A 19291-nucleotide genomic window follows, 5' to 3' on the forward strand; every position below is an offset into this window, starting at 1 on the left:
AGAAGAAGTTGTGAATACATTTATTTGTTAAAATACATTTTAAGTAACATTTAAATTTAATTCAGGGTGATTCATAAATTAATATATTTAAGAAGCAAAAATACAATCTTCATTACTTTTACATCTCAAATTTAAGACCAATAGAAAAATTGCATTAAGGTTTGTGTCAAACAAAATTTGGTTTGAATTTCTTAAATTGGGGACATTATTTTCAAGCCACTCTTAAAAATATTTCCCATGAAGCTGAAGTAGCAATTCTGAATAACAAAAACAATCAAGTCCTTTGGAAATAAAAAAATAAATAAAACTCCAGGCTGAATAAAATGTTATTAAGTCTCATGCGACTGATCAACTTATGGTGTTTGTCTATTAAGCCTGAAACTAAAGACCAACATAGTTCAAAACAAGCACACTTTAAAAAGAAAAGTCAAATTCAACAGCTGCCAATTGGTGGGGAAAAGGGGAAAAATGCATGCAAACTTAAAATTCAAGAGTCTCTACTTCAGATAAACACAAGTGTTTCCCCAATTTTTTGGAAAGGCAACATCACCAAAAACAGATTCCTCCAAATAAATCCATCAAAATGCTACATTTTAAAAGATTATTGCTTTGTGTGTGCAATTATCTGTACAAAACATATCACAGGCATCCTCTCTCAAAAATAACTTGCCTAAGAGACAAAATGCACAACGAAATGAAAAAGTAAACAAAAAGTACAGTACAAAAAAATGAACACACACAAAAAAAGGCAAAGAGTATTGTCCAAAGGATAATTTAGCAAAAAACAAGAACCAACTTTGCTTCATGAAACTGAAACAAACCTGACAGAGAGGACCTCAAATATACATGAATGGAGATGTGTTTGCAGTAACATTTAAGAACTCTTAAGTCATTTTTGGTTAAGAATATACACATTAAGACAACACAAAAGGGTTGGGACACAGCAAATGAGAAAGTGCTAATAGTATTTAGAGTAATTTACTGCATATCACAAGGGTGCTCAACAGATGTAACTCAAGACACATTTCATTTGAAGTCTTGTGATAACACAGATAAGAGACCATCAAGCTGTAAATACAGAGGAAATGGGACCTGACAAATACATGTTAGTCACAACATTAGAAGACGGAGAAGAGCGAGCCAAGTGCCAAACCAGTTGCAGCTCCAGCGAGCATGCCCAGAGCCACATCTCCTCCATCATCATGCTGCCGCTCCCGAATAATCACATGGTTCACTCCAGGAGCAGCATATCCACCTACACAGCATAACAATTAACTGATTTGATGTTTGTCCTCTTTAAGTTTGACAAACACGTAGTCTCATACTGTAAGCTTACTCACCCTGGTACTGATAAGGATACGCAACAGCATAGGGCTGCCCATCAGCAGAGTACACAACCTGTGTAGCATGTGAGGGAGTTGCAGTGTAGTCTCCATATGGACCTGGAGCATAAACCTGGTGAAGTAATGCAAAATAAAAAGAAGTATTTCACAAATAATTGTTTTAAATGAGCCTTTGTAAAATTTGAAAACGTCCATAAAAGCGCCAGCAGATGGCAGCAGAGTCCAACTTTATGTTTCCTGAAAGAAACTTTTGTTTCAAGAATTAATTGCATTTTTGAAAACAAACATCCAACTGCAGATATAAAGCAAAATCACATTCTGTGAGAAAGCTAACAAAATTTTCTATCTTTAAGTATGATGTACTGTACATTGATAACTTATTTTACCTGTGGCTGAGCGTATTCTGAGTAGGGTGGAGGAGCAGATGCCATGACTTCCTGCGCATAACCAATCTCAGGGGCAGCAGCCACCTATAAATATTAAACAACCCCAATGAAGCCTCCATAGATCTCCAACAAAACTAAGCTGCATGCCAGTCAGACAAGTGGAAGCATTACACGGTCATTTCTAATGTTTCCAAGTACCCTAGCCTGGCTAGCCATGCCCAACTCACTTTGCCAAAATTGTCTCAGATGAAATGGGTCTGGTACCTCTTTGCATTCACAGCTATAACCAAAAAATGCACCAAACCAATCTCCCGGGCAGGTGTGGACTTTGTGTGACGACTCATTCAGGACGATCCACTGTTAAAAAACAACAGAGATCGCTGCAGAATTGCCAGTAACACCTTGGATCAACAAGTTTTATATGGCAAAACCAACAGCAGCCATTAAGCAGTCTTTCTACTGCACTGCACGCTATTTTGTTCATCTTTCTGACTTTTTTGATTCTGTGGCAGCTTCAGCTATCCACTATGCTGCGTCCACTGGGGCTCCAAGCGAGACAGGAAGAGACTGCACAAGCTGGTCAGGAGGCCAGCTTTATCCTGGGCTGCTGGCTCGACTGTGGAGGAAGTGGGTAAGAGGAGGATGATAGCTAGGCTAACATCCTCCTCTCCATCCAGTATGGACATTCGCTCTCACCTGCTGTCAGAGTGGAGGTTCTGAGCAGCTTCTTCAGCTTCAAACTGATATACCTTTAGTGTAGAAACACTACCCCAGAATATTCCATTTCCACCTCTCCTAGACTGCACAACCTCGGCAATTTAGTTGTACTCTTTTTAAATAGCTCCACTGACAGGACTGTGAAATATTTGTTCAATAGCTCACAAATAATGCCCACCAACACCAACAGTTAGAATGGCTAGCCAGGCTAAAGTTATAGAAGAATAAAAAGTTTGAAAATGTCTTTGACCTAAAACCATGTTTTAAGCCTATCTTAGAACTTATTACCTTAAGAAAAAAAATAATTCTAATGGAGGGAGGACTAAGCAAAATCTCACCATATTAATTCTGGCGTCCTGCAGTGCCATGGTCCATGCTCTGCACCAAAAAGTGAAAAAGATCTTGTAATGAGAGTATATTTTTTCTAAAAACTCAAACCCAGATTCCCCAAACTCTGCATTTTCAACTTAACATAAGATCAATATTAATCAATTTGATATAGTGGATCAGCAAATAAATTCTGTCTTACAGCGCATCGTCTGCACTGTCTGCACACAGGCTGATCACCCGCCCATCTCTACACACAATCTGGAGCAGGGCATCACGTGTTTTTCCCTCCGGTGGGTTCAGGTCTAAGGGGCAATGCAGCAGGACAAAAAGAAAGGTGACACATTTAAAACCAAAAAAGGAAGAGGAAGGCAATGATACTGAGAAGTGTGATGTCAACACTTGAGTATGAACACGTGATAATCACCCTGACATGCCGCAGAGCTGCGGATGTTAATGCAGTTGACTCTCATGTGGATGTCATCCTCCATGTCACGCCGTTGTTGATCGTTGTAGAACACCAGCCGTCCATCCGCCCACAGGTCAAACCAGTTTCTTTTCCAGCGGCGCAGGATAGTACCTCAAGTGTCAATATTTACAGTACATTTTTTATAGGATCTTATTTTCTTAACACACCCTAGATATTATAGCTTATCAGTAACTAAACTTTTTCCTAAATGAGTAGATTCACTTACTTTGTCTGTGAAGCCAACCACTCTTTACCACAGCCATCTGAAAGGCAATACCTGAAAATAAAATTCATATACTTAAGACACTGGCATAAATAAAACACTTTGTGAATGCTATCAGCTCTAGCAAATGATGTATTGTACCTAAGTTTGATGATATAAGGATAAAGCACCACTGTTACAGCTAACAAAATGTAATTTTGTAGCGTCAGCACTAACTTTATATGACTCTAAATCGTAAGCAACGACTGTAAAGACTTCATTAATAATAAATTTGGTTGAACCTGTTCATGAACTCAGGGCAGCAGCAGAGGTCAGGACAGGCAAGCCCCATGACTTACAAACAGGCTGAAATTACTGTATTAGAAACATGTAAGCAATACCACACCAGAACCAAGAGGATAACAATTACAGCAAACACAGAAGCCTATCATGTTAGCTTGTTGATTCCTGATAATAATAATAATAAAAACACGTATCTATCCATCTCCCTCGAGCTGACATGTTAGCACAAGTTCACAGTTAGCTAAACCATAACACTTGTTCTTGCAGTCGTAAATAACTGTACGTCAATTTTTAAATGCCCATGCTAGTTTAGGTACTTACTGGATTCCTTATATGTTTAAGACGGGGGTAAGTATGTCGTGAATCAAGAGGAAAATGGGGAAGTTATCCGCAAAGAGAAGACGACTTGTTTAGGGCAACAAGGCCCGAGTGACCATCATGGACCAGCTGCTGGACGACGTGGTGGATGGCCCCGCTAGCCCCGCCCACCGCCCCGCTAGCCCCGCCCCTCGGGAGGGGGCGGGGTTTGTTTTGAATGATGTAACCTATCAGCTGACGGCTCTGGAAAGTGCTGGCAACCCGACGAGGGTGCGCTTGATAATGTTCACGTGGCGGGTCCGTTATAGCGCTTCATAATGAGGTGCTAGTTTTTTTGATTGATTGAGGAATTTATTAGAAGAATTGCATAGGATCAGGTACAGTTTCATGACAGTACAGATTTGCTGATACAAAGTCAACTAAAAGGCATTATTCCAAGAAAGCATTACACTTGTTTACATTGGAGACCTTTTTTAAATTCATATAACATTGAATGACATACAGGTAAGAAGCAGTACTTTGTAGGGAAGATTGTAAAAAAAAAAAAAAGAAGAAAAGAAAGAAGAAGAGAGAAGAAGAAAGAAGAAAGAAGAAAGAAAAGAAAGAAGAAAAAAAGAAGAAGAAAGAAGAGAAGAAGAAAAAAAAGAAGAAAGAAAAAAGAAGAAAGAGAAGAGAAGAAAAAAGAAGAGAAAGAAAAAGAGAAAAGAAAAAGAAAGAGAAGAAGAAAAAAAAGAAAAAAGAAGAAGAAAAAAAGAAAGAAAAAAGAAAAGAGAAGAGTTCTCAGTCTTCAAATCATTTGTGTTATTTTAGGTATACGGATACGTCTTAGTTATCGTTTGTTGTTTCTGTTGGGTAATTTAATATAACCATCATTTATCACTGTATCAGTGGAGATCTGGTGGGAGAACGCAGATAAATGCATCAGTAGATGTGTGGAAAGTTGTTTTTTAATTAACTAAGCATAAACAAGTCATGAGCTCATGCAAGCAGAAAAAACTGCATGGGCCAGAGCCCAAAATTTCACTTGTCAGTACCACTCAAGGTGACCAAACGTACTTATGATTTTTGAAAAGATCCATGTCTGTAGATGATATTTTGGTATGATAACCCTTCCTGAGTGGCAGCTGGATCATAGTTATCAGCTCATGAAGTTACCCACCCCCTTCAGAAGATTACATTTTAGATGCTGGTGCATATCCTGGTTTAGACTCATGTACAGGAAATCTGTCAATGTTTCACAATATTGTCTTTAGTATCATTTTAAAGGGGACCTTTTAAGCATTCATTGAAGCTAAGATGTGAATCTTTCTGACCAACATAGAGGTCACTGCAGCTCTTTAAACTATAAACAACACACATTTTTACACAACTCTCGCCTAAATGATATACTATCTTTTAGCCCTGTGTCAACTAGGAACAACAGAGACACAAAATACAAAAACTGGAATACTCACAGGTAGGGCTGTGCGATTAATCGATTTTAAATCTAAATCGGATTTATTAATCAAGACCATGTTAAAAAAAGGAAAATCGGAAAATCGATTTTCCTTTTTTGCAGCTGGCTGCATTACAGAGCTCGTCTAGTCATCTTTGTTTGGTCAAGAAAATTCTAAATGTCACTTTACTAAACTCAAGGAGGATTTACAGTATCTTTCAATTGCACTTCATTCCCAATAAGGAAATTTGTTTACTATTTTCCTTTAAAAATAAAGATAAAATATTTGAAACAATGTATTCCATTGTCTTTTGTAGTTTTACCAAAAAAATCGAAATCGAAAATCGGGTTTTCAGAGAAAAAAAATCGGGATTTTATTTTTGTCCAAAATCGCCCAGCCCTACTCACAGGAACATAATGATTCAGGAAATGTATAATATACCCATACTATATTGTTGTTACCGGTCATTGTGAGCCTTAAACTAGAAGAGCATCATTAGGCTCCTATGAAACTAATGTCACAAACTGGTCTTTATCATGCAAATACACGTCATAAAGGACATAACAATGAGATAAGGAACCAGCTTAGTTTTATAAACAACATTAGAGACACAAAATATTTAAAAAAAAATACAAAAACTGGAATACTCACAGGACCATAAGGATTCAGGAAATGTATAATATCCCCAATTTAGAATCATCAATTAACCTGAAGGGGGTGGGTAACTTCATGAGCTGATAACTATTGCTGCGTTCCATTTACCTCGGAAGTCGGAACTAGGAACTGGGAATAACGTCACAGCCGAGTTATCAGCGTTCCAGTTACAAAGTAGGTAAACAAGTTTATAGTTCGCATATACCACATGAAAAATGTAAATTACACTATAGCAGCATATATATGCCGAACAATACTTGAATACGACTGATTTAGTGTGACCAAAACTAGAATGAAGTGCTACGAATTTTTACAGAGCCCTCTTCTACTGTTTACAACCGGGGCAGCCATCTTGGAATGTGAACTCGGGGGTGGTGAAGACTCTCCCACTTTCCCAGTGGGAAATCCCACTTCGAGGGGCGTTCCAGTTGAAAATTCCGACTAGGAACTGGGAAATCCCTACTTCCGAGGACAAATGGAACGCGGCATTAGATCCAGCTGCCACTCAGGAAGGGTTATCATACCAAAATATCATCTACAGACATGGATCTTTTCAAAAATCATAAGTAAGTTTGGTCACCTTGAGTGGTGCTGATATCTGGTCTGGCCCATGGACTATATGGTTTCCGAATAGGTGGGATGAGCTCTCTACCCGCAGAAAGCGGCATCCTCAAGCACCGCCGGGCAGCCCAGGGTGACAAAACAAACGCAGCAGCTGCACTGGGCTAAACACTGTGGAGGCTAAAGACTACAACCACAACGCAGGAGCCAAGTACATTACCCGAGATGGCAACAGCAATATACTTGGAGCATTATCTTGACAGTGAGTATCTCGGAATATGCCACGGTGGTGTTTAACTGTCAGACATGTCACGTTTGCTTGAAGTTTAGTTTGAACGTGTGGACTACCTTGACGGTCGTGAAGGTGCGTTAGCAAATAGCAAACTGTGAGGTCACTCTCACAAGTTATCTGATTAGCATCGCTTTTGGGGAAATAAATCCGAGGTGATTGTCCTAATATTGCACTGGGCTCATTTAAATACGCATTAATCAGCTGTTGTGGTAGACTACACAAACCTGGTCGCCTGGAGTTTTGCTGGTCTCTTACTGATATGTTTCTGAATGTCGCAACTGTGTAACCAGGAAGTAGCGGATAACAATTTTTTCTTTTTTGAAAAAAAAAAAGGTATTATTGAAGTATATTTTTTTTCTTTTTTGAATTTTGTGAGGGCTCGTGAGTGCATTTGTACAACAGTCAGCATGCATGTGCCACCTGTTGAAAACCGCGTTTCCCGTAACGTTTCGGCGCCGGAGCGCGCTGTTTGAAGTGCGTCATGCAGCTGGAAGGCTGATTTATGGTTCCGCGTTAAATCGACGTAGAGCTTACGACGTAGGTTGCGCGTCGCCGCGTACTCTACGCCGTACCCTACGGCGAATTTCTGCGTCGATTTAACGCGGTACCATAATTCAGACTTTACTGGGGGCTCTCGGTACTGCTGCAGCACATGTTCTGTTGGACTCACGTTGTTGCATAACGCTGCTATCATACACATACAAGCAGTACTGGAGATGAGGGGGGATGAGGGGGGATGGCATCACCCCTGAAATAAAAACGGTCCAAATCATCCCCCCTTTCCATCCCTTATGTCATTTCATCAATGAATGTGGTATTACTGCTATTTCAACATTTAGAGTCATCACCAGAAAAATAACACCAGAAAAATAACTTATTTGACAATTTTCACTTGTTTCAAGTAAATTTTCACTTGAAATAAGTAGAAAAATCTGCCAGTGGGACAAGATTTATATTCTTATTACAAGTAAAAAAAATCTTGTTCCACTGGCAGATTTTCTACTTATTTCAAGTGAAAATCTACTTGAAACAGGTGAAAACATTTTTGTTTTTTCCAGTGATGAGTCTTGTTTTAAGTGTAATGAGATTTTTTTTTTACTAAAATGAGACATTTTAACTAGAAATAAGACAAATATTCTTGTTAAGATTTTGAGTTTTTGCAGTGATCCATTTTACTTATCCTGTGAAGGACAGAGGCATATTGATAAGTTCAGAAAACTGTTTTTTATTGTTGTGTTTTGATGTATTTGATGTAAGCCCAGTGGATATTTAGAGCTTACAGAAGGCTGCATTTAACTGCTGCTATGTCATTCCTGCAGTATTTCTGCAGGTGTTTTGGTCAGTGCTATCATTTGTAATATATTATATTATTTGTAATCAGCACAAATTATCTGTCCCCATATGATAAAATCCACCATCCCCCCTGATTTTTTTTTTTTACAACTCGAATACTTTATACACATAAAAGTAATATACTGCAAACCCATAATGTATAGCTTTGGTCAAATACCACTTGCCAGAAACTATGAGTTTGTCACAAATTAAAAGAAAAATGTAATACAACAGATCCCATTGAGGGATATGCATGCATGTGCAGGTTTTCCTATTATATTATATGACCACCTGCATGTCCAACAAATTGGAGCTGAAATTTGAGATGTAGTGTAAGTACATCCATGTCACAAAGTCTAAAAAAAAAAAAAAGTCTGGTACATTCCCCTTGAATTGTTGACACAGCCAAAGTGTCCCAGCAAGGAGCCCCTGAGTGCCTGTCATGTGTACAAATAGGTGGGATAAATATGGAGGGTTACGGCTATCCGGTGTGTGTGGTATTTTTTTGTATTTTTTATATGTCAAACAAAAATCCACTGTGGTGAACTACAAACGGAAAAGCTGACTAAACTTTGTTCACTTGATGCTTTTAAATCCTTTAGTTGGGTTTACATTTGCAGTGTTCTGTAGGCAGAGCAACACCAGAGCCAGTGACTGGGGAAAGAAATTGAACAAACTGATCAAGAAGGTTAGCTCTGTTCTGGAGTCCCTAGAGCTGATTGTGTAAAGAAAGATGCTTCATAAAATGAAAAGGATACAGGACAACCCTTAATATCCTCTTCGTAACAGAGTGATTCAACAACAGTGTGCTTTAGGTCAGAGGCTTCTTCAGATGTGCTGCCACACAGACAGACACTACAGGAAAGTTTTCCTGCCCACAGCCAGAACCATTTGTAATGACAGTTACTGCAACATACAATTACCCTTCTGGGATTAAAAAAATATTACCTAATTTAATTACATTTTATATCGACACATTCTGCAGTTAAATTGAGAACTAGATGACTTACTATAATAATGGGGAGACCCTATATATTATTGTTATAATAACATAATACAATGGTTTAAATATCAAACATCTCTAAAAAATATTGTAATAGCACCACCTGTTGGTTTGTAAACTTTGATCTATAAATCCATCTCTTGTCCTGTTAGTCACAGCGAAGACAAAAATAAAGCGGCAAAGGAGCCCAAAATTTGTTGGAAAATATATGCTAAGGTTTTTGTTTTTTTTTCATTAGGTAAAAGTTTGAGAACAAATTCTTATTTACAAACTGCGTTCTTCCCCTCTCTAGGTATTGAAAACCTCCCATGCGAGCTACAGAGGAACTTTACTTTGATGCGGGATCTGGACAGTCGGACTGAAGGTGATCAGTTCATTAGATTACTATTATCCAAAGGCTACATGGATTAAAACAACATCTACTACACACCTTTTCTGCTTTATTGACTGTTTCTGTATGTGATGCTTTTTTTTCTGTGGAATGACATCTATAACCAGAAACAAATAAGGGTATTTATTAGTTCTCAATTGGAACTGCATAAGCAGCCTTTAGTGCGTGTGTATGTATGCGTGCGCATTTATCCACTACTGCAATAATCATGTTCTTCTTCTTTCTACAGAAAAGAAAGGAGAGATTGACAAACTGGCTGAAGAGTATATAGCAAACGTGAAGAACCTGGCTTCAGAGCAGCGAGTGGAACATCTGCAGAAGATTCAAAATGCCTACAGCAAGTGCAAAGAGTTCAGTGATGACAAAGTCCAGCTTGCAATGCAGACATATGAAATGGTCAGTCTGAAATGCACTCTGATGTTTGGTCCCTTGTCAGTCTAGTGTTTTTCCAGTCAATTTTAAGAATTTCTTTTTTTCTGGGGGGGTGGATAATAATTACATGTTTGAATAATAATGATAACGTTAAAATATAGAAATGCCAAACTGCTATCAGTTATGCAGCCAAGAGATGGTGGTGTTATGGAAGTATTGATGAAGTAGATTTAAGCAGTGCAAAAAGATTTGTGTTGGTGGACCAAAAAACATTTAGTTAGGAGCTCTTGTGCTACTTGTGACAAAGTTGATGCAGATATCTGTGTAAAATATATATAAAATGATATATCGCAGGTCGACAAACACATCCGTAGGCTGGATGCCGATCTGGCTCGATTTGAGAATGAGTTAAAGGAGAAACTGGAATTGAGTGGCTATGAAAGTACAGATGGAAAAGGATTAAAAAGTAAGTTGGGTAACTGGACGGCTTACATAATGTGACGGTGTGTGGCAGATTCCGCGGTAATATTGTAAATATTTTCCCTTTCAGAGGGTGAATTGCGTGGGCAGAGAGAGAAGCGTGGATCTAGAGGTCGAGCAAGGAAAGGTTCTGATGAAGATTCTCCCAAAAAGAAAAAGATAAAAAACTGGTAAGTTTGGGCTAGCGCTTCAGACTGAGGGTTCATTGTACTGTATGTTGCCTCTCCAGTTTACCGTGTTTAAAGCATTCTGTATGTTGGTATTTCAGTCCTGACCTGAGTGAAGCTATCCTGCCTATGCAACCGTCAGACGTGTTGGACATGCCAGTGGATCCCAATGAACCCACATACTGCCTGTGTCATCAGGTGTCCTACGGAGAGATGATTGGCTGCGACAACCCAGATGTAGGTTTAGTTATATTTATAAACCTAGGCTGGGATGGATATTCATAATATATTAACATTGTTTATTCTTTTTTGCTTTTAGTGTCCCATTGAGTGGTTTCACTTTGCTTGTGTTGATCTTGCCACAAAACCAAAAGGAAAATGGTGAGATTTTCTGTCTGCTCAGATTCTATCAATCCATTTGTCTATAACATTAATTTAATATTTTATCATCACTGAAGCAGAGATTTGATATCTAAACATTTCTTTTCCTTTTTGATCTGACAGGTTTTGCCCGAGATGCACTCAAGATAGGAAGAAAAAATGAGATTTACTGTCATAAATACTTTTTAAAAAAATGTCTGTATTTTGGTGTTGTTAAATAGTGTCAGTATATTTTATAGTTTTTCTTTCTTCATTTAAACGGTGACTCATACAGCTTGGTTAAAAGGCCTAATCCAGGATTTGTTGTAAAGCTAGATTTATGGCATCATTATTCCCACCAGACTGGCTTTTCTGTCAGTGTTAATGAATTTTAACACAGCTGTCTCTGTCTTTTAGCTCTAAAACTGTTTTATTATGTTTTATTTGTGTGCTGTGGGTCTGTTCAGAAAGTCCCTCCTCAATAGTAATAAGCTGTAAATATAGTTATGACTAAAACTTAAAATCACAGCCTGTGGCTTATATACATACTTGAAATGTCAGTTTTTATAAAGAAATATTTTTTTGTTTTTATTAAAGAAATTAAAAGCCTGCTGAAAATTTACATTTTAATACCTAAATCCTTACTGAAACGGTGATGGGGAAAAGGAACTTTGTCATTTTTATTTTTTTTTTCTTCCTACCTCCTTAGGGTTTACGTCTGCACTGCATATATGACTGCAAAGGAAGTTTTTTGATTAGCTTAAACCAAACTGGCAAATAAATGTAAACTCATTCTTTATCAAATTTCAACAAAAGCCTATGACATTTTTGAATGTATTGTAGTACCAATGTTCAGTCGGTGACCTTGTCACATGATGAATAAGGTATTGAAGCACTTTGAATGGAATTGTTCCCCTGACGTTTGATACTGCAGGCTAAGCTTTAAGATCGTATTTAAAAATAGGCCATAAAAAAATCTTGTGTTTCCTGCTAGTTTTATAGCTTGTGACCTAAGCATGCCCCCAACCCATACCTGTATAATCACAGGGGAAACATTGGTATTTCATTTCAGATCATATATTGAAATATGTATGTCTACATGTGAAGAAAAATAATAAATATATATGTAACTTTTTTAATTTGCATAATACAACATTTTATACATATAAGTTGTTCCAAAGATATGTTGTATTGTTTAATTACTGGTGTACACTGATTTGATAGAATTTTAGTTCTTACTATTTGACTGTGAATATCAGTCATTTAGGTTGAAGCCACAATTATGAAACCCAAAGTCTATGTATTTTGTAAAAAATCAGTATTTTTTAACAAATAAAATTTCACTATTAATAATGCATTATTTCTTTCATTGTAGTTTAAAGTGGAACCTATATTTTGAAAGGATGAGCAGTTCACAAATATTGGACAGGTTTTTTCATGTCATGTTAAATTCTCGTTTATCCTGAGTGGTGCCAGTTCTTGCCAGGTTGTGTCCTTGATGAAGTTACTCAGGGTCAGGTGTTTCCAGCATTACTGTTCAGATTAACCTTGAACTTTGTTGTCGACTTCAGCTGCGTGAAACCTTCCTGTTACTATACAGTAGGCTTGAAGATTACATTGTTGGAGATTGGTAAAAAAAATTGTTTCAAAATCCATCATCAGACTCTTCATCCCAACTGCACTTTTGTTCTTGGGTGTTCTTGGGGAAATCCACCTCCAGGTCATAAATAAAGTTTGGATCATCCCTACTCTTCCGATTCTTCTCGAATTGTCCGTCCATTTGGCTCTTCTTGCGAGTCAGTCCTTCATCATCCAGTTTATTTAGGTCTTCCTCAGGGTGCAGGCAGAATGAGGAGAGGCTGTGCTCCAGGGTGAAGCCTTTAATGTGATCTCGCAGGATGAAGTGAAGTTTCTGCAGCTGTCCCTGGGACACTCCCTCCAGGTAGTCCCTGTGATTTGGGTGGTTCTTCAGCGTCTCAGCAGCGTTACTGCAGTCTGGAAGTTAAAGAAAGAAGCCATGAAAGAAAGCTAATGTCCACAGAATCAGAACAACGTGGAGTGGAAACACTGTATGACCACATGTTCCCTGCATTTGTGACCATCTCCTCATCTTCAATATCAGTGTTGCAGTTCATGTTGCTTCAAATGCAGGCAGGACACTTCTAACTTTTTGAACTTTTTCCAAGGCATACAGAAACTTGAATGTATTTATCTTGTAAGTATTGGGGCTAAGTACTTCTTAAAGTGTAAGTTAAAAGATAATACATGTGGTCATCATGGTTTGCTGCAGCAGGTCACCAACCTCAGCCACAGCCGGCTAGTCTGCCTTTCTCCTTGATGATAGACAGTACTGGAGATATAGGGGGATGGCATCCCCCCTGAAATAAAAATTGTCAAAATCATCCCCCCTGTAAAACTGCCATCCCCCCTTTCCATCCATTATGTCATTTCATCAATGAATGTGGTTTTACTGCTATTTCAACATTTAGAGTCATCACCAGAAAAATAACTTATTTGACAATTTTCACCTGTTTCAAGTAAATTTTCACTTGAAATAAGTAGATCTGCCAGTGGGACAAGATTTATCTTCTCATTACAAGCACTGGCACTGGCAGATTTTTCTACTTATTTCAAGTAAAAATCTACTTGAAACAGGTGAAAATTGTTGTTTTTTCCAGTGATGAGTCTTGTTTTAAGTGTAATGAGATTTTTTTACTAAAATTAGACATTTTAACTAGAAATGAGACAACTAGTTTTGTTAAGATTTTGAGTTTTTGCAGTGATCCATTTTACTTATCCTGTGAAGGACAGACTCATATTGATAAGTTCAGAAAACAGTTTTTTATTTTTGTGTTTTGATGTATTTGATGTAAACCCAGTGGATATTTAAAGCTTACAGAAGGCTGCATTTAACTGCTGCTATGTAATTTCTGCAGGTGTTTTGGTCAGTGCTATTATTTGTAATATATTATATTATTTGTATGCAGCACAAATTATCTGTCCCCATATGATAAAATCCACCACCCCCCTGATTTTTTTTTACAACTCGAGTACTGATGATAGATAGATAGATAGATAGATAGATAGATAGATAGATAGTGCACTATTTTACACTAACTTACCAGAATATTGTGAAAAGTCCCGTACAGGTATTATTCTTTTTCTCATCTTATTGGTTTCCGTGTGCACATAGATCACGACTATGGATGGGGGGCTGAAGTTGACACCGCAACGCTTTGCCTCGTATCGCATCTTCTTTGTAAAACGCTGCAGACCCGATTTAATCAGACCTCTACTTGAAGTTCACATGTACACAGGTTACTCTAGTATAAATAAACTACCAGAATAGGGAGGGCTGAGGAGCTGAACCATAGACGGCTCAACTAATTATCCAGAATCTGCTACTAGGAAGCGTTTCCTAGCAACTGTCATCTATGTCTTTATTAAAGCCTGTCTACAATTAAGGGACATTTTTAATTTCTGTTGTTTATACGTGGTTGTATCCATGTTGAAAATATAATCTTGTTAACATTTATTTCCCTGTCTAAAGCCCTTGTCTCGAAATATCCTGGGATGTTGTGCTTTTGAGGTTTACAGTCAGGCACTTTGTTGGGGCATCTACTAGAACTACAGGGGTCCTTCACGTCTCTTCCGTAAACAGTGAAGGAAGTAACCTGACAAGTTCAGGAGCTTTTTACTTTTGGTTGGACACACATACGAGTTTATTACTGTCGCTTTAATGTATGTGGTACTGTTCTCTGTTTTGACCTTCTTATCGACGTGTAATTGTGTGGCTGAGAAGGGTAAGATGGGTTTTGTTTCTTACAATGTCGTGTGTGTGTGTGTGTGTGTGTGTGTGTGTGTGTGTGTGTGTGTGTGTGTGTGTGTGTGTGTGTGTGTGTGTGTGTGTGTGTGTGTAAAATAGGTTGCAGCTATATTTTTGGTGAAAATTAATGAAATGTTAATATAACAAATCATTCAGTTTGCTACATGTGTTTCTGTCCTCTTGATTGATGTAAACTGCACAATTTTCCTTTTTTGCAGATGAACATCAGGACCATTGTGCTTTTCTGAAGCAGTGGTTTGAATCATCAGTGTCAGTAGAACTCAGCAAAAAGGGTTTTCACAGGTATTTGGAACTAAACTATATTAATTAGGAGAAAGTTAATTGTGACAAAACGTGTAAGTGATTTTTGTGTGTTTTAGGGAGGTGATAACCACTGTTGAGCCCAAACCGGGTTCCCTCGGGGATGTTAGAGTTTTGCTGGTTTACAGATGGACGAGTGGTGTCTATGTCGATCCATACCAGGTGGCATCCCTGAGGGATCAGAGTGACTGGCAGGTAACATTGAAAAATGTGTTTCATTTAGATCAATCAGCTAGATAGAACATTGCACAGTATATCAACTGAAGAGCATCATAAGTTTCACAGTACACAGCATTCAGATAAATGTTTTTTTTTTTTTTTCCTTCATCTGTAAGATATTACTGGATTCAGGCATTGACTTGGAGGCACCTGCGCACAAGACTTCAGGATTTCTTACCTATGTCTATCCCTCTTATAATGGACTTACTTCCAGTCTCCTAAAAGTAACACTTCCAGTGCATGGGCGCTACCACAAGCCTTCTTTGGTTGGGAAAACATTTACATCTCTTCACATTGAACCTCCTGAGCTGCTTCTGTGGACTGCAAAATGTAAATATTTCATGTTTATTTTATAGCCATGTACTTTTATCTATGAAGTCACGCTAAAATCTTCAGTTCATTACCAAATCAGAAGAAATGCAGACTATGTATATATGTGGAGTGAAGTTGTAGACACCTTTCCCTCCAAATGAAATGAAAAGATGGAAATGATGATGAATTTTCTGCATGGCCTGAATTCGTTTTCTCCGCAGCTGAGTGCACGTGTGACTTCATCCACATCTATTATGATTGAAACCATAAATTGACTACTTAAAGTTCTTTACATTAGGTAGTGGAAACACTTTAGTCAATCCAGAATTTCTTGTTTTTTCTAGGCAAACAGCTCAACAGATTGGAGCCTCATACTGTTGTGGCTGCTCCGTGCACATTTGAAAATTCAAGCTCCTGCTCATGGGTTAAAATCCATCATCGGCGTGAGGTTTGAAAATAATATTTGCAATCTCTTGAGTGAAAACAAAATCAGGTTTTAATGTTACTCCATTGTTTTACTTAAAAAAAGATTTAATGTCTTCTGTCTTTTAGGAACTTGGACCTTTGAGTTTCCAGCTTCCAGTTGGTGATGGGTCCGTGGTGACTCCTGTGTGCGGGGCAACTCTGTTAGTCACAACAATGTGCTGTGTGGCACTGACTAAACACATGTGGAAACATCGAATCATTTAAGGAGCAACAGACATCATAACATCGTAATATAACATGTTACCAGCTCATAATATAATTCTGTCTGAAATCAGGATTATGATGGTATCACATTGAAGACAGAGAAATTATGCTATATGTATAGTTATATATCCAAATTAAATGCTCTTTGTGAAACCAATAGGACTTTTTTTTATTGTTTTAGTTTGTTCTGTAATTTTTTGCGCAAGTTATTTTAAAATCTTTTATAATCTAGGCATAGATGGAAGAACGTAGCCCGGGTGACCCAGGAAGATGATACTTGCATTTTTTACCAATTTGAGAATACTTAAGGGAAACATGCCCCTTTTTCATGAGATGATACATTTTTTGAGGTATTAAAGAATTGCCCAGGGTATACTTTTGTCAAAATCCCACAGAAAAGCTCTGTTTTTCAGTTATATTTCCCAGGGGTACCATCCAGTGTTTTGGCCTGGACAATGTCAGTGTCTGAAACCAACCCCTAGTCACGATATAGTCCACTACATCCCACTGTCATTTGTTATGGAGCCCAGACATTTATTAAGAATGTTAATCCCTATATAACACATTTGTTTCTCCCAAAATGCATTGTGAAAAGTAGTGTATAACCAATGGTCACTAATTAAGTATCCATACAGTTATGTATTCCACTCAATTAAAAGAAATGTGAAAAAAGACGCAAATGGACATGGACCAAAATCAGCAAAATATGAGCTATAAATTTAAGTACATAGCCATTGAACTCTGAATTGTAGGCTAAAGTTTATTTCATTGTAATTGAAATTCTTATGGTTTGTTAATAACACTGGGGTGTCCAATTAAATCTGTATCTAATAGCTATATGATAATTCACTTACACACTGAAGTTTGCTGCTTATGGTGTCTAAACCAGACCGGTAGATTACAAAGTTTCCCCAGGAGAGGGAGTCCTCTGCCTGACAGTTAATTATTCAATCTAAATTAAGTCAAGTTAATAAAGTTTATTTCTGTTGTAAGACATCATTTTAGCATAATGGTTTAGCTTACTGGCCCTGCGATAGACCTGTCCAGGGTGAACCCCTGCCTCTCGCTCCAGCAGACCCCTGTGACCCTGCAAAGGATAAAGCAGGAACAGAAAATGGATGGATGGATGGTTTAGCTTACTATCTTACTACATCTTGCTAGTACACCAGCAGCTCACCCCAGTTGTCTCTGCACCATAATTCCACTTCCTTGAATCAAACTAATTTGAACAATTGCTAGACTAAAAGTGCAAATTTGGAAAAATTACTATCCTGCAGGGAGAAAATGATATCTCATATGTTTTTGATGTTGACTTTTATTTAACTGTTAGTACAAACAACATTAGTATGCTTTTCATTTTATTTGAGAAGATGTCTAAACTAATAATATTATCTGCTATAAATAGGCTAGACAGAAGTAATACCGCATTGATCAGTTATGTGTTATCTCTGCGATAACAATGAACACTACTGACAAAATAACCACATTAGTGTCTGAAACTTAATTCAACTGATGAATTTACTACAAAGTTCTCTACATACAAGTCTGCATAATGGTTGTGGACCATAGACCAGTGAACAATACTGTATATTGACTAGGCTGATTTCGGACACAGCTCTCTCTCTCTCATTAGCAGCTGGTTTTAGGGGGGCGGAGTCAACCATTACACCTATTTCCATCCCTCTTCTTCTTATGTGCCTGTCTTGAAATCAGTTTTACAGCTTGGCACTACACACTTCACAAATAAAACTAAAACAACAGGATATGAAGTTCAGTAAAAACACAGATGATGTTGCTACATGGTTCTAATTAAATTTGGTACTGTGATCTCACAGTCCCCTGTAAATCTGAGCTGTTCAGATTTACAGTTAGATCACAGATTTGAACATTTTCTAACCTCAGTGGTCCAAAACAAATTAAAAGGTTGTTGTTTCTTTCGTTATTAGTTTATTTATTTATTTTTGGTCACCTTAGACACCTAAGAATATGCTATGAAGCAAATATATATATATATTAAATTTGGTACTGTGATCTCACAGTCCCCTGTAAATCTGAGCTGTTCAGATTTACAGTTAGATCACAGATTTGAACATTTTCTAACCTCAGTGGTCCAAAACAAATTAAAAGGTTGTTGTTTCTTTCGTTATTAGTTTATTTATTTATTTTTGGTCACCTTAGACACCTAAGAATATGCTATGAAGCAAATATATATGTCCCCTTTAAGAAAATGTAAGTGAATTTGGAATATAGTCAACTGAAGACTGTCAGTTGAAATTTAGAAAAGATATTTACTATATTAATAATAATAATAATAATAATCTTTAGCTCTCTGTCGCAATAAATAATCGATAAACTGACGGCAAATATCGATATAACACATAATGGATTTACACGGTCGTCACCGCACTATTGTTCATGCACTTCAAATAGTCCAGCTGTACAGTGTTTACATTTACAAGACTAGGAGGCAGTGAGGCACTATACAAATGCACTTTCTTTGTACATTGTATGAAGTTTTGGCATTGAATAAATGCACAGATATTTTCCTTTTTATGAGTATTCACATATATCGTGATATATCGTTGATGAAATTTCTTACAATATATCGAATATCGTAGATATCGTGTATCATGATATTATCGTTATCGTGGGCCACATATCGCCACAGTATTGAATCGTGAGTTACCCGTATCGTCTCACCCCTAATATATATATATATGTGTGTATATGTATATATATATATATATATATATATATATATATATATATATATATATATATATATACATGTACACATATATGTGTGTGTG

General features: G+C 37.4%; 4 protein-coding genes across 4 annotated transcripts; 2 read left to right on the plus strand and 2 right to left on the minus strand.

The window, feature by feature from the left end:
- Positions 1-4: 4 nt before the first annotated feature.
- Positions 5-4238, minus strand: plekhb2 (pleckstrin homology domain containing, family B (evectins) member 2). The gene is made up of 8 exons (XM_061738038.1): positions 4069-4238; positions 3469-3519; positions 3201-3353; positions 2976-3078; positions 2785-2824; positions 1730-1813; positions 1341-1455; positions 5-1255 (listed from the first exon to the last, which is right to left on the minus strand). The coding sequence occupies exons 2-8, from the start codon at positions 3503-3505 to the stop codon at positions 1119-1121; spliced, it is 669 nt and encodes a 222-aa protein (XP_061594022.1). The 5' UTR covers positions 3506-3519; positions 4069-4238; the 3' UTR covers positions 5-1118.
- Positions 4239-6827: 2589 nt separating this feature from the next.
- Positions 6828-12797, plus strand: ing5a (inhibitor of growth family, member 5a). Its single transcript, XM_061738040.1, has 8 exons — positions 6828-6978; positions 9636-9707; positions 9964-10130; positions 10461-10572; positions 10657-10756; positions 10855-10990; positions 11073-11134; positions 11258-12797. The coding sequence occupies exons 1-8, from the start codon at positions 6942-6944 to the stop codon at positions 11295-11297; spliced, it is 726 nt and encodes a 241-aa protein (XP_061594024.1). The 5' UTR covers positions 6828-6941; the 3' UTR covers positions 11298-12797.
- Positions 12000-14496, minus strand: cep19 (centrosomal protein 19). The gene is made up of 2 exons (XM_061738041.1): positions 14236-14496; positions 12000-13108 (listed from the first exon to the last, which is right to left on the minus strand). The coding sequence occupies exons 1-2, from the start codon at positions 14363-14365 to the stop codon at positions 12759-12761; spliced, it is 480 nt and encodes a 159-aa protein (XP_061594025.1). The 5' UTR covers positions 14366-14496; the 3' UTR covers positions 12000-12758.
- Positions 14497-14769: 273 nt separating this feature from the next.
- On the plus strand, positions 14770-18432 carry pigx (phosphatidylinositol glycan anchor biosynthesis, class X). Its single transcript, XM_061738039.1, has 6 exons — positions 14770-14916; positions 15158-15242; positions 15320-15455; positions 15596-15809; positions 16136-16239; positions 16344-18432. Exons 1-6 carry the CDS (start codon positions 14853-14855, stop codon positions 16479-16481), a joined length of 741 nt encoding a protein of 246 aa, XP_061594023.1. The 5' UTR covers positions 14770-14852; the 3' UTR covers positions 16482-18432.
- The last annotated feature ends 859 nt before the right edge of the window (positions 18433-19291 follow it).

This window comes from Cololabis saira, chromosome 13 (genome assembly GCF_033807715.1).
Source record: "Cololabis saira isolate AMF1-May2022 chromosome 13, fColSai1.1, whole genome shotgun sequence".
Taxonomy (NCBI): Eukaryota; Metazoa; Chordata; class Actinopteri; order Beloniformes; family Belonidae; genus Cololabis; species Cololabis saira.